At 43.5% G+C, this 14,712-nt stretch overlaps 1 protein-coding gene across 1 annotated transcript; it reads right to left on the bottom strand.

The window, feature by feature from the left end:
- Positions 1-2,337: 2,337 nt before the first annotated feature.
- On the bottom strand, positions 2,338-14,248 carry LOC8034033 (fumarylacetoacetase). Its single transcript, XM_029969603.3, has 12 exons — positions 13,300-14,248; positions 12,917-13,027; positions 11,732-11,853; positions 11,290-11,339; positions 10,696-10,786; positions 10,482-10,579; positions 9,129-9,281; positions 7,200-7,406; positions 4,780-4,826; positions 4,049-4,150; positions 3,866-3,983; positions 2,338-2,509 (listed from the first exon to the last, which is right to left on the bottom strand). The coding sequence occupies exons 1-12, from the start codon at positions 13,501-13,503 to the stop codon at positions 2,433-2,435; spliced, it is 1,380 nt and encodes a 459-aa protein (XP_029825463.2). The 5' UTR covers positions 13,504-14,248; the 3' UTR covers positions 2,338-2,432.
- Positions 14,249-14,712: the final 464 nt, after the last annotated feature.

Raw genomic sequence — 14,712 nt, 5'->3', positions numbered from 1 at the left:
TTGTTGTTGTTTGCGGGTTTTATGGCGCAAGAGCTCCGACGGCCATACTGCGCCAAACTAGGTAAGCTAAAAATACATTGTTAAAAGTACGCTAAGACTAGACTAGAAGTTGACTATAGTTTGTGTAAAATATTGGTAGTTTTGAGAAAAGCTAAAAGACGTTCAAGTGATATGAGAGGCTGTTCCCCTAGAACCAAGACAGGGTGAAACGGGATGCTGTATTTAAAAAACTCGGGGAAAAAGGTCATGTATTGTTGTAGAAGGCCACGGCGAAGAAAGAGAACATGTAGAACAGACAAAGTCTCTCCACAGTACTTGCATAATGGCGGTTCCTCCCCTATAAGCAAGTATTGATGAGTAATGAACGAGTGGCCAATTCTCAAGCGGCACAGGAGAACTTCGTGGAAACAATTTTTATTATAGGAGGTTTCCCATGTGCCAAGTTCTGGTTTGATGGCATGAAGCTTATTATTATCGGCTAACTTCCATTCAGATTGCCATAACCGTGAAAGTGAAAATCCCACAGACATTTAAAGGTCTTGGTAAGGTATGCGGATATTCGATGGTAAAAGGTTTTGTGAAGAGGCGGCTAGTCTATCTGCTGCCTCGTTGCCTGCAATGCCCACATGGCTCGAGATCCAGCAAAACATGATGTCATTCCCACCAGCGAGTCCCTGTTGAACTTTGGCCCGTACGAGTTGAGTCAACTTATTCATAGTTGATGTAACAGGACATACTGCGCTAAGAGCAATTTGAGAGTCTACAAAAAGAATGGCTATCATCACTTTGCTCCCGATTATATAGTCAAGGGCTGTTAGAACACCATATAGTTCCGCAGTAAAGATGCTGGCGACATTGTCGAGTCGAGTAACATGGGTAAACGAATTTGAATAAACAGCAGAGCCGACATACATTGAGGACTTGGCACCATCAGTGTAAAACTGGCAGTATTGTTTGTACTTTTCTTGCAGAGCTAGGAATTCCTGTTGTAGAATAAGTGGAGAGATGTTATGTTTATTAAATTTTGTAAAATACCAATCACAAGCTATAGGTTTAATATCCCATGGGGCGGTATGACATGCACTTTCTAGAAAATGAACATCCTCACGTGGTAGGTTAAGGGAGTGGCGGAGGTTCTCAAAACGAAGACTCAAGGGTTGAATAACAGTTGGTTTATGGTTAATATAGAACAAAACTTTGACTCTCGAATACTACTGTGAGTTGGATGGCTGGGTTCTGATAACACCTTGTAGGCATAAACTAGACTCAGATACTGCCGCCTTTTTTCAAGGTACATTTCATTGAAGTCCAAAATCCCGGGTTGCATGCTGCAAAGACTCGCTTAACAATCTAAATGGTTTTGGTTTGATTCCCTCCTGGCACAAACGCTTTTTTACTGCAATGGTGCGCTCCCCCCCGCCCCCCCCCCAACTTAAAACCAATCAGTGTCGAGCCTAATGCCGAACACCATTCCAAAGAATGCTTCACATTAAAAAATGTGGAAAGGTCACAGGAGGGGGTGGACTTCACCGTCTTGCTCCAGCAGATGCGCTCTCGCTGCCGCCGACATGGGGAACATCTTGGATAGCTATGGTTTGTTTTTCTCATGTGCAAACAAGCTACAAGCTCGAGCACCTTTCACTGCACGAGCACGGTTGCTTGGCAGGAACGCTGAAAGATGAGCACGAGTGCTTTTTGTAACATTGGTGCATGCTCGTTATCTTACTGTAGTGTTGTGCTATTTTTGAAGCTTGCACCCTGGTTCTTGAGCAGTGTGCAGTCAGCATATGACAACAGATAACAATGTCAAAATGGATTTCAGGACCCTTGGCACACCTGCCATTTAATTTGCAGCTCGTGAGACTTTTGAGGAACCAACATTTGTAACAGGTTCGTGAAAACTAGTGCTTCAATATTCTTAGGGTGGTGCCACTTTACCCAATAGCAGCAACACACGATTGCAGAAAAATATTGGGAAACTAAAATGCTTCCACAGCACAAGTCAAAGCCTAACTTTCAAGCCAAGAAATGCACTCCAGAGCAAACGAGAAAAGGCAGCACTGCAACACAATATGCTTTAATATCGCCACCTTGAGACAACCACATGACACCCCATCAAAAACATGCACTTGTTGCAGGCAGGTTTTCTCACCAGTCTAACCTGTTTGCAATTTAAAAATGCATTCACAATATTTGGGAGGAATTCAGCATACAACAATCGATGCAATGTCGTTCATTATAATATAAGTTGTGTATGGCAGATTTGCTCTCTGTCTTAGCCATAAACAAGTCTGGAGAGCTTTGACATGCCAATTGCCTCTTCAGTAAATGGGCAGGTTTCCTGTTTACCGTATTTTATTTCAAATGCTTCAAAATACAAATGTATACGCTGAGTAAATGCCCAAAACCTGCAAGTGCCGTAGCCTTTTTTTTCACAGTGGGTGGGCAGGCAGGACGACTCCCTTGCACTCTCCAAAGCCGACACGTTTTCCGTTTCCTTGGCAGTATCCTGCATGAGCCCAAACATCCAAATCTTGTCATACTAGCAAAATGATCACACTGCCTCAAAGCATGCCACGCTCATCAAGCCCCTCTGATATGTGCGCCCATGAATTGCGTCAAACCATATAGTCAGATAAAAGTCAAGAATGCCTTCCATCGTGCCCTGAATGGATATGCTCAGGAGAAAGAAAGCTTGCACTGGAGGCGGAGCTTCTGGCACATTCTTGCGTCTGGCTTCAGAAACGAGCCTCCTACGACTCTTTCTAGTGCCACTAAACAACCTATGCTTAGAGCACGAGTGCTCAAACTGGACTCCCCCAAAAGCCCAGGTGTTGCCCTAACTTCCGAATTTCTTCAACCGCTCTCAGGCAGTGTATATACCTATTTACAGCTGAAGCTCTATTTTAGCAGATCTGAGCTATCCCTTGACACAGAACTATGAACCAAACATTTCCTAGTATGTGCCTCACTGTTTACAAGGTCCGTGGGCTTCTGTACTACTATATTGTTTTACTACATCAATGCCGAGACTGCCAGGGGTTCCCTAGCTTTCAGTCGAGCCAAATAGGTGTCCCTCGAGATCTACAAGTTTGAGATCGCCCAACCGAGTATTAATACTTCATTCCCCGATTTACTTGAGAATGCTGCCATGTTGATGCTCGGTGCAGAGTGGGTGCTCTTGGCTATCAATACAATTCGAAAATGCGACTTACTGAGCTTCAGGCGCCTTGCCAGAAACCTCGGGCAGTATCGTAAAGTCGACTTGCGTTAATTCGACCTCGGTTAATTCAATTTATTGTTAATTTCGACCCTGTTCAAAGGTCCCGGCAAAAGCCCATACATTTCTATAGAAATATAAAATATTGGTAAATTTGACACAGATAGAGTAGGCGGTGGGCAAGTTACGAGCGCAATCGGCCGTGCCCGTCGCGCGCACCAAATTGCGAAGAGAGAAGAAAAGAGAACATGTTGAGACGCGGGACACGGCCAGCTCTCAACTCAAAGCAACCATTGCTCCACGGCGGCAGTGCTACCATTGCTGCACCGAACATCCGAAGGACATACACGGCCGCTGTTTGCATATTCAGAATCTCCCATGCATCTTTCAATTCGGCTTTCCGATAATTCAATTCAATTTCACATGTCCCGTCAAGGTCGGATTAACGGAAGTCACCTGTACTGCTTTGCCGCAGGCTTCTGGAAGACTGAAAACCATTTCCTGCAATTTCAGATAACTGGCAACCCCCGTTTCAAGCACAGAGCTGACCAAGGCGTCGTTATTTGGAAGCGTAGACTATTTAGTGGCTCATCTAGCTCTTTCCAGGAGTGACGGTGCTTATCGTGCACAATATTAACGAATCACCTTTGATGACGACCTCGTCCCCGTCCTTCAAGAAGGTTCTGGTCTCTCCATTCTTCAGCGGCACCTGCTTGGTTCCTTTCCAGCAGAGCTCGAGCATCGATCCGTAGGAATCCTCCGTCTGCGGAGAAGCGCTCTGGCTTAGTTACGACGGACACTCGCTTGCCGCGGATCGAACTAGCGTACCGGTCCACTGATGGTTCCGGAGCCGAGCAGGTCTCCTGGCTGCATGTTGCACCCGGTCACGCTGTGGTGCGCTAACTGCTGCTTCATGGTCCAGTACATGTGCTGTGAAGGTGAACAAAGAACCCTGTAGCATTTATTTCTTTTGCAGCTCTTTCTCTGATGCCAGGTGGACAAAAGTGTGGTGCCAGTAATTTGTCTGCAGGGTTTTACTGTCAACTTTCACAAGTGCCGTGCATATTATATTGTGAACAGCAGACATTTACTGTTTCACATCTATAATACTACCTACTCTATCAAATTAATTTATTCTCTGAATTGTCTCGCTATCTGAAAATTTAGTCAGTATGCATAGAGAGGTAAAAGTGATATTTGTAGCGACCTCTTAATTGGTAGTTCACGTCGCATATTAATTTTTTTTCACTACGGTAAATGCTTGTTCAGTTCATTCTTAAGCTTAATTTGTTGAGAACACAATCTTATCTTCAACTCACTAGTTGTTTCGGTTAAATCTGACAAACACATGACTAGATTTTCTTTTTTGAAGAAGAAGAAGAAAAAAATGAATTTGTTGGAATTGTAAATAATGAACTAGGTAGAAAAATAAAAAGTTCCATTTGTACCTCACAGTTGCACTTCTAATGGATCTAATATTTTGTTAAAAAATCTGGAAGCTCTTAAATATAGAAAATTACAAATCTTGGATATGACTGAACAATTCCTAGACTACTGACCTTGAAGTTTGACTTTGACACTACCGTCGAGTCGTTGGAATCCTTGGCTGTAATTAAAATAAAAACATTTGCCATCATGATTGGGATTTCTACCATGACATGGAAGCTACAGAAACAAACAACAAATAAATATAAATAAATAAATAAATTTTATTTCTTCACATTTATGATGGAAGGAGACCGAGAAAAAAAGCTGCATAAATGCAGCTTGACGAGTCCTCGGCCCTCTCCCTGCAATCAGCAGCAGTGGCAGCTCACAAAAAAAAAAAAAAAAAAAGTAAAAAGAAATTTAAAAAAAATACGAGTTTAGTTAACCAAAATAGCGAAATGTATCGGAGATACAATTCAAAATATGACATTGCAGAATGGAGCAAATTCAACTCTAACAATTCAATAAAAAGTTATGATTATCACAACAAAAGCACACATATTCAGAGATATAGAGAGCATGATTAAGCACTGTTATATAAATTATAACTTATAAGGTTATGGCAAACAGACATAATAACTATAGATACGTCAGGACACTAGAACAGTGGTCGGCAACCAGCGGCCCGCGGGCCGGATCCGGCCCGCGAGGTAGTATCATACGGCCCTCAGCCTCCCGGTAACCCCCCCTCCCCCCTACGCAGTCAGCTAAAGAAAAAAATAAAAATAAAGTTGACTAATTCGCTGCCCGTCTGCGAGCAGACTTTTCCACAAATGAAGTGCATAAAATCCAACTTCCGCGCTTAAGAATGACTGACGAGAACCTCCACAATGTTTTGCGACTCGCAGCGCTCGCAGTTAGCAGCTTGAATGTGGATGTTCGTAGTTTCGCGAGCGCAGTTCAACACCAAAAGTCTCACAGAGAGGAGTTTCTAGGTTTTCGTGGAAATGTTGTATCTCATGTTGTTTGTCGTGAAATAAAGAAACTGTTCATTTTTGATTTATGTACGTCAATGTAAGTTCGTGCAAGTGCTTTTTTTTAAATTTTAACTCCCCCCCCCCCCCCCCCCCCCGCTGCTTGCCGTCCGGCCCGTTCCGCCTAGGCATCGCGGCGACTCGGCCCGCTTCGCCAAAAGGTTGCCGACCACTGCACTAGAACATTGGTCGATCAAAGTCATCAAATTACACGCTTAAAAAAGGGTTGGACTTCTTTCGGTGTTCTGCAATTTGGCACTTTCCAGTTTTCTATGTTGCGAGTTGAATATATTGGCAATCTCCCCATCAGAGACGCTAGCTTGACAAGATGACATATATTGTTCACGACTTCTGACTTGTAACTTAGGCATAAACGGTATTTATATAAACTATTCACATGCAATACATTCAAACTTTCGGAAAGATATCTGCTAGGGTGATCATATGGAACATTACTTATAATTCATACTATTTTTTTCTGGAGCACAAGTATCTTGTTTAAATTTGCATTGGTAGTATTTTCCCAGACAAGATGGCAATAGTGCACATGCGATAACAGCCTTGGTTTTGTTCACGTTCATTTTTAGCACGTTAGAGTGACTCCAGCTACCCAGCTCATGGAGAGTTTGATTAGCCCTATTTGCTAGTTCAAGACAGCAGTCTCCTTTAAAAAATAATAGAGTTGTATCGTCAGCGTATATCACAAATTTTGTAATTTTTATTTACATTGACAATGTCATTAATATATAAATTAAACAAAACAGAACAGAAACAGAACAACCTGACAAATCCTGCACCTTGTGTGATCTTGGCTGATTTAACTCCATGCCTGACTGGCTGGCATTTAAAAATTAAACTTTAGACTATTGTTTTGCATCTGGCCTGAGCTTTTCTGACAGTCCAAGAAATCAGACAATTTTGGTTATATATGTCCCTTTCAATTTCCTTCATCTCGTCCCATCAATGCTACTACTCCCATTTGTTTTGTAAAATCTAAATAATTGAAGGCGATTAAAATAATGACAACCCCGAGACCCAAATACTAGGGCAGGCAATAGGATATGACAACTACTACCAGGCAAATCCTTTCTATGGTTGACAACACATACAGGGACTTTTGCATTGAGCTAAATTCTTTCTGGTGATCCACTAATTGTTTATAAAATCCATCAATATTTTTTTTTCTTTTAATTCTGAAAGTTTTAGTAGCAAATTTAAATGCACACCAAGGAAGCCAATTTGAGCATGTTGCACATGCCCCTACAGTGCAAGCATGTTTTCATGACAAACATTCTTGAGTTGACATATGAAGACGGGTAAACACGCCAGGTAACAGGACAAGAAACAAGACAAGCAGTGCACTTTCTTGTCCTTTTCCCTGGCACTTTTACTACTCTTGCAATGTAGCAACTGGCACATTTTTCCATTCTACTCCCCTTGATGTGTTTACATGGTTAAATGTCGGGAAGAATACAGCACAGACTGCAAGGTGAAGAGGGACGCAACAGTTCACATACGCTTGATGGCCACCTCGAGGTTGATGTCGAAGTTGAAGTTGTCCTTGTGAAGGAGGTAGGGCATGGGGGCCGGGTCCTGCGGTGTGTTGGGGCAGCGGAAGGCCTCCAGGGCCTCCAGAGTCACCACCCAGGGGCTGATGCTGGTGCCAAGGTTCTTGGCGGTGAAGGGCCCCAGTGGGACATACTCCCACTTCTGGACGTCCCTGGCTGCAACAAGAAGCGTGTCAGGTGCATTTTAAGGTCAAGGACCGCCGGCAAAGGGGACAAGGAAACAGATGGTCTGTTTCAAAGGTCAGGTCGTCAACATCCGACGGGCTTCAGTTATGACTGCTGAAACGATTTTGGCTCAAAATTAGGCTGACCGGATCGCGATTCCAACCAGGGTCACTCTTTACCTGCGAACCTATATTGCTTTTTAGCACAGGGGTTTTCGAACATTTCTTTTTTTCTTGAGGAAAGTCTGTCTATCTTGAATGGCAGCTAAGGAACCCCTCCAGGCCTCAGCACTCGTATCAATGGGTGGCTGGTGCTTACACTGGGAAAACATTTTACTCTGGAGTAGGGACAGTTGAGGAACTTTGGGAACCGAGCTTAAGAAAGGTGATTATGAGAGCGTAACAATCATCAAAGTGTCTATAAATGCTGCTCTTTGAGAAGGCGTCGCACTCGTTTTGTTTTGTTTCTTAATTTAATGTGCACGACTAGCACATTTACTTGAAACTTCATTGACCTTGTAATGAAAAGAGCCTGTGTATCTAGTTTCATGCAGAGCAAGGGAGGCCAATCACTGTGATTTGCAAAAGGATCCCTCAGCAAATCTCGGAGTAGGAATAACACTACCCAAAAGAGCGACTTTCACTGGATGGGCTTGAGTGAGTGATACATTTAAGAGTTCGAAATCCTATCGTAGGTTCTAGTTTAGACACCCAATTCCTTAAAGGAGGTGTGCAATGATTTCCGGACTTCGGTCAAAAATTTGTGAAAGTTACCCTCCGACACTTCTAAAGTAAAGGACAGAAAACCGATTTCGCCTGCGTGTCCTAGTTGTTGTAAAAAAAAAGATAAAGATTGGCATTTATGGCACCCCTCAACTCACTCCCAGCCTTCTGGGTCACACCTGGTCCCCCTCCCAATGACGTAACTCGGGGTGCCGTGTAGCTTCCCGAGTGCTCCCTCGGAGGGCACTTCCCCTCCCTCTCTCTGCTGACATTAGCAGGCGTTATGCAGCAGCTTAGAGCCGAACGAGGTCACGTAGTCTTTTTGCCGCAGTTCCCTCGGCTGCCACTGGCAGCTGCAGGTGGGGGAAAAAGCCCTAGTTTTGCTTTGCGATTATGCAGAGAAATCGCGGCATCTTTTAATGAAGGAGATGTTTTCTCTATCCTCCGGGACACAATAAACGACATAGAAATGACGAGATGCTAATTCCTTTAATCTTAAGATTGTTGCACCCCCCCTTTAATGGGAACAATTGACTCTCTACAAAGCACGTGAAAAGTAAGCGAGCAGGATTGTTGTCGTAAAGTGGTTTACATATTTAAGAGTAAATATGCTAACTAAATTAATAAAAAACAATTTTTTATGTCCACCAAAAAAAAAAAGAAAAAAAAAGAGACATTTCTCAGCATGGAGATCACCTTAAGATAATTTCCACTAGCCTCTTCCTTTTTATACCTCCCTCCGCTAATATTCAAGCGTGACAATATAATGCATACCTGAATATAAAAAAATTTAGAAGTTCTAAAAGTTTTTCACCACTGGGACATCCATGAATGACATTTCCTATGATGAAAAACTATTTGAAAACAAAGTAGGAGCAATAAACAACACAACACATCTTTCTAACAGATCTCCTATGATGACACCCATCACCCTCTTTTTAAAAACAACTTCAATCACCAATCATAGAAAATAAACGACCCCTCTCCTCACCGCTCCAGTCATTCATGAGCACCATCCCAAAGATGTGGTCCTCGGCCGTCTGCACAGGTATGGGGTCTCCCAGAGAAGATGCAGGGCCCACAAAGAAAGCCATTTCCAATTCAAAGTCCATCAGCCTGCAGGGCCCAAACACTGGAGGCTTGGCTGAAAGTCAAAAAGGCCTCTCAGAAAAAGAACCCCACAGAGTGCTTTTAAAAGCTCCCAGTGCAAAATATACATATGTCTGCGACCAGAATTTCAAAACAAAGTTGTTGTGGTGTACAAAATAATGAAACATGGTAATTTGATTGTGTATATAAATTTGCTGATCTCCGTCAGTATTGGGATAAATGTGCCAATCGTGATACCTGCCTTCCACTAGTTTGTTTGCTTATTCGGGCGAATATTTCAAATCACTGAGAGGCCCGTGCTGCTTGTAGCGGGTGCATGTCTGAGAATGGTTGGGGCCCATACATTACTTCATGTATATGTCAATTGGTGACACAGTTTGCCGACAGATAGTGTCACAATCTGCCCGTAACACCAGCTCAATAATTCAGGAAGACAAAAGCATTTCACAAACTAAAATTTACTTTTCTAGTGTACTGCAGCTCAAATCTTTTTTTTTTTTTTTTAATTTTTGAATGTAAAGTAGTTAATAAACATTTCAGACCAAGCACTGTTAATGTAACTCCAGCCCAATTTTTGTCACCGCCCCTAAGCTTTGGTTGAATCCATCATTATTAAAGGTGAGATTTCTGGGAAATTTAAGTCCCAAATCTACTTATCTAATATGGTCAACAACTGTGTTCAACTCACATCTAATACTGTAAACAACTTTATTTTTGTGGGCTCAATATTTTGCAAATGTTGCAAAGTCTTTATTTTTGTGAATGTTTCAAATAAAAAATTTTTTGATATGAAGCGAGAGGCTTTGTATTCGTTACGACAGGGTGATATATTCGCGCGATACATTTTTCTCAATATGTTCCTGGTCGCAAAATTTGCGAAAATGAGGTCCTCTCGAAAATTAAGTAATTTGCAGTATATCATAATCAAGGAAAACAATGATAAATGAATTGCACAGCATGAAACTCTAGTACAGCGCATGTCTGAAAATTCAAGCTTTTCTACTATATACAGTATCAGAATTGACAGATCGCTGAAATACTTGTCACGGCTCTTGCAAACTTGTGACATGTACATGATTTGAAGAAAACATTTCTGAGCTCAATTGTTGAGGAGGGCAACATTGAACACAAAATTATCTCTCAATATGTGAATTGAACCTAAATAGTTCACTACTGTTGCAGACAGAAAATTAATATTGTTTTGTATATGTTTTTTGTATGTAAAGCCACTTACAGTCATCAGGTCTGGTCTGACCATTGGGACGGCGAATTGGTGTGCCAGACACCACAATTGATGAAGCCCGTCCATGGTAGCCTACTGGAAGATGTTTCCTGTTGGGCAAGAAAAATATGCTGAACTGGAGTGGTCACCGACACCCTGCATTATGTAGACACTGGTAGCTATTTTTGCGATATCTTGCAGACTGCAAAATGACTCATAGACTTACCAGTTCGGCATGAGGGCATTGTCTTTTCCTCTGAACATGATGCCAACGTTAGTGGCATGCTCCAGTGAAGAATAGAAATCGGTATAATCGCCTGAAAAATTAGGGTTTCAACAACATAAAGCATTTCAAGCAAGAAAACAGTTCCAGAATAATTTGGAGAAAAATGGTGTGAGGGTTTTAAGGGACTTCAATGACTTTCCGAGGCTTTCTCAAGAGTGTATAAATCGTGAACTTTGTCACTTTAAGAGCAACATGCTGTGCTTAGGAGCAGTGACAAAGACACCATATTAAATTAAGTTTGATCATTTTGGAATTAACAGAGTACTTTATAATTTGCATGGTCCATCACTGACAAAAAGTTAAAACACAGCTTTAATGCTGTAGTCAAAGTTCTTGAGGTCAAAATGTGATATTTAACTAATAATGTCATGATATATTGAAATTTAACAACCTCCAGGATCAGGCTAATTATTTATTGACAAGGTTTTCAAAGGACTGTGGGAGTCCTCCAAGGCACTCTGACTGTGTGCTATGCTATTTTGTGAATTCGAGTTACTTAATAATGCTTTTCACCTTCCTGCAGAACACACTCACCGATTTGTGCTGGTAAATGCATTGTAGCCTGGGACATTGGAACCAGCGCTCTAGAGAAGGAAGTTGCAAGCAATCAACTAATTTGCAATATAGTTTTTAGTTAATTTGCAGTGGAATAGAATTGCGAGGTTTGGTGGAACGTGAGAAATTAGGACATGGGACATTATGTGCATGGTGTCAAAGTGAAGGCGGCGTACGAGAGAAAATTTGCCAGAAAGGACACATAATACGCTCTCTTTGCCCAGAATATTATTTTAAAACTCTTATTAATGCACATATGTAAAACGCTTTAGATGGTTTATAAATGTAAGATACCAGCATCAAATACTAGCATTAAAGTACTTCATCAGGCAATTAGAAATTGCTGGCAGCAGCAAACTCCTAAAAAGGGTGCAAGCAACTGAGCTGTCACAAGAAGGGCAAATAAGAAGCAATCACTCACTTTGCTTTGAGAGCAATGTCATCCTTCAAGACGGGTTCATTCTTCGAGAGCAGCTTTTGGATGACCTGTCGAGCTTCAAGCCATGCGGGCCTTCCCAGACCCATGAAGCTGTTGAGGCTGGACTGGATAGTAAAGGAGGTACAATCTGTTGGTTTTCACAAAAATACTGCATCTCCTGGCCATACTACTGACATCCCAAGACTCCAGTCTGTTGGCAGTAAGGTGATCAGTGGTTGCATTTGGGCAAATGCAATTGAATTGCCCTTTATACGTGCTAGCTAGGCAAATACGAGCAATCAGTTCAATTTATGCTTCTTATATTTTGACAGATAAAAAAATAGACCTTTTTCGTGTACTCTCGTCTCCAGCCACCAAATAGGCATATCCGGTATGGGCGACGAAAAAATAATAAAACGTTTCAACCTATAATAAGTAAAAAATAGAGGGGTGCCCAAACAAGAATGTGTGACGGTTACGCTTATATCCTAAATGTCTTCTGTTGGCGTGACGACGGCAAAACAATGTTTTCGCCCACACTGGAAGTGGCGAAAATTCAAGATGGCAGTGACATATATATTTTCTTCTCCTCGTGCATCCACCAGGTAGTTCAGACGTACTGAGGAAAATTGACACCCACATTCTTCGTATAAAGTGCAACACAGAAAGCTGAAACTCCTCTAAAGAACACCCACATTTGCAACTCCAATCCTGGTCATTTAATCCCCATTTCACTGTTTCACTTCAATGACCACACCAGTCTCCATTGCACATTTGAATACTTGTAATCTCCCCAATTTTCTTCATCCCATATCCCCGATTGGGAGGTGTTGCGAGCGAGGCGACAATGTCACTTCTCACTTTTGTCTTCAGAGAAGGCAAGAGTGACACTGTCACTTTTGCCTCCCTTGGAGTTGTGAAAGAGATGACGATAAAGGGTGAGGTCACAACATTCCACGAGTTTGAACTTGCTAGAGCTTACACCGCTGACACTTTCAGGTTGGCTCTCAGTTCTGTGATGCATATCAGTGAGACATGTAGTAATTACGTTTTTCACTGAGGCCTTCATATATTTTATGCTTTATATAATTCCCGTGTCTTTTTAAAGGAAAGTGAAAGGGTAATGTCCAAATGATTAAAAATATAATTCGACCGGTTATCCCGTAGTATTCATGTTAGCAACCATACCTCGTCAAAGACATGTTGAGAATTCTTGAGATGTGGTCCGGTGAAGAAATGCTTGACGACACTCAAATCGAGGATGTAGTCTCCTATGGCCACGCCAGGACGAGGTTTCTTCTGCAGAAAACCGGTGGTTCGGCGTCAACCCTCAAATCAAGTTGCGGCGGCCGGCTGCACTTGAAGACGTTTTCAGATTCGAAGCATCAGACAGTTAGCAACTAAACCGACAAAACAAAATAAAAAGGAAGAAAGAAAAAAAAAAAGGAGGAAAAAGGGGGGGGGGGGGGGGGGGGATGCTGTGAACACGACCGGCTTGGGGACGCCGAGACCCACAAACAAGTTCTCCGGTGTCCGCCACAATTGACGCAGAACACGGAATAAACACTTACATTGGTTGGCGTGGAAAAAACGCCGTACGGCAGATTCTCGTACGTGAAGTCCGAGCCCTCGGTGACTGGTACAAAAGACATGGCAGCAGCACAACTTGTCGTCTCCAGGAACACTTGCGTCGGCGGCGACCGGAGAGCAGCGTAAACGAGCAGAGACAGCGGAACAAGCCAGGCAGCAAGTGCGAGAGGGAGCGACAGGGCCATGGAGAGGATGCGCCGCCGCCAGACGCACTTTCTCCCGACTTATCGCCAGCATTGCCGGAGGGATCGCAGACTGGTCCTACCACAGTCAGATTAGCTGGCGCTGAGTTGGCTGAGTGGCTGAGTCGGCTGAGTCCAAGGCCGCATACCGTAATCTCTCCGGACGAGCCACGCCGTTGGGCCGGTGGCACGGCTGCCACTTCTGCTGGTGTTCGCGCAGCGGGCTGTGGAATGGTTTGATTAGGCGTGGTCGGGTGTCCAAATTCCACATTTTGCAGTCGATTTGCTTCCACACTGCGGTTGGAGCCGCAGCTGCTGCAGCGCGGCAAGAGTCCATTCGGCCTCACGCGGCCAGCATGTTCGTCGTATGTTGTGCAAAGTTTGGTAGAACTTAGCGGGTATCCGACTACGTCTTTGGCAGCCGTCTATCTCAAAAGCGTACCGCGTAAACTTACCGCGTAAACTTTACGTGCCACAGAAAAAAAAAAAAAAAAAAGAGAGAAAAGTGGGTTACGTCACGACGAGGGTTCTTGTTTCCGCCGCCTCAAAACAAGGCGTTACAATCGCCGCCTCTACTTATAGCGAGTTCGTTTCACGGCACTCGTGCCCACGCGTGCCCACTCGCAGCGTGGAACGGGTTCGTTTCGGCCGGCACTCCACGAGTGGTTGCACTCTCCGAGTTCGTTTCAGCGCTGACACCCCACGCGTGCATGCACTCGCTGCACCGAGAAAATCGGGAGTGCGCCAAAATGCAATCCCGTCATGCCTCGCTCCGGCGGGGCCGGCGAGGAGCGGGAGCAGACGACGAGGGTTCGTCTGCTACGATGTGTCGCGAAACCGAACGGAAAAAAAGTAGATTTTCTGATAGAAATCGCGTCCCACGGGCCACGAAATCAAACGCGAGCTTGAATTGTGAGCGTCTGCTATTTCCCGAAGGAAGCAATTGACAACCCGTGATTTATTTGCAGGTTTTAAATCGCTCTGTTGCCGCACAGACGCTGAAATATACCAATGTGTAAAGGAATGCTCAGAACAAACGTAAAAGCGGCCCTCGAGATATCTATCACCATCCGTGTGCGGGTGAAAAATTTAACATTTGTCGACAAAACTCTCTCAGCAGAAACCTCTGACTGCCCAATACACAAACTCATCTCTGTTACGTCACGGCGCGGTGGTGGCGCGTCGGACGCACTTCCGGTCCGGGGCCGTGGG

This window comes from Ixodes scapularis, unplaced genomic scaffold (assembly GCF_016920785.2).
Source record: "Ixodes scapularis isolate PalLabHiFi unplaced genomic scaffold, ASM1692078v2 PGA_scaffold0__279_contigs__length_252992795, whole genome shotgun sequence".
NCBI classification, from domain to species: Eukaryota; Metazoa; Arthropoda; class Arachnida; order Ixodida; family Ixodidae; genus Ixodes; species Ixodes scapularis.
This window is presented reverse-complemented; position numbering and strand designations above follow the sequence as displayed.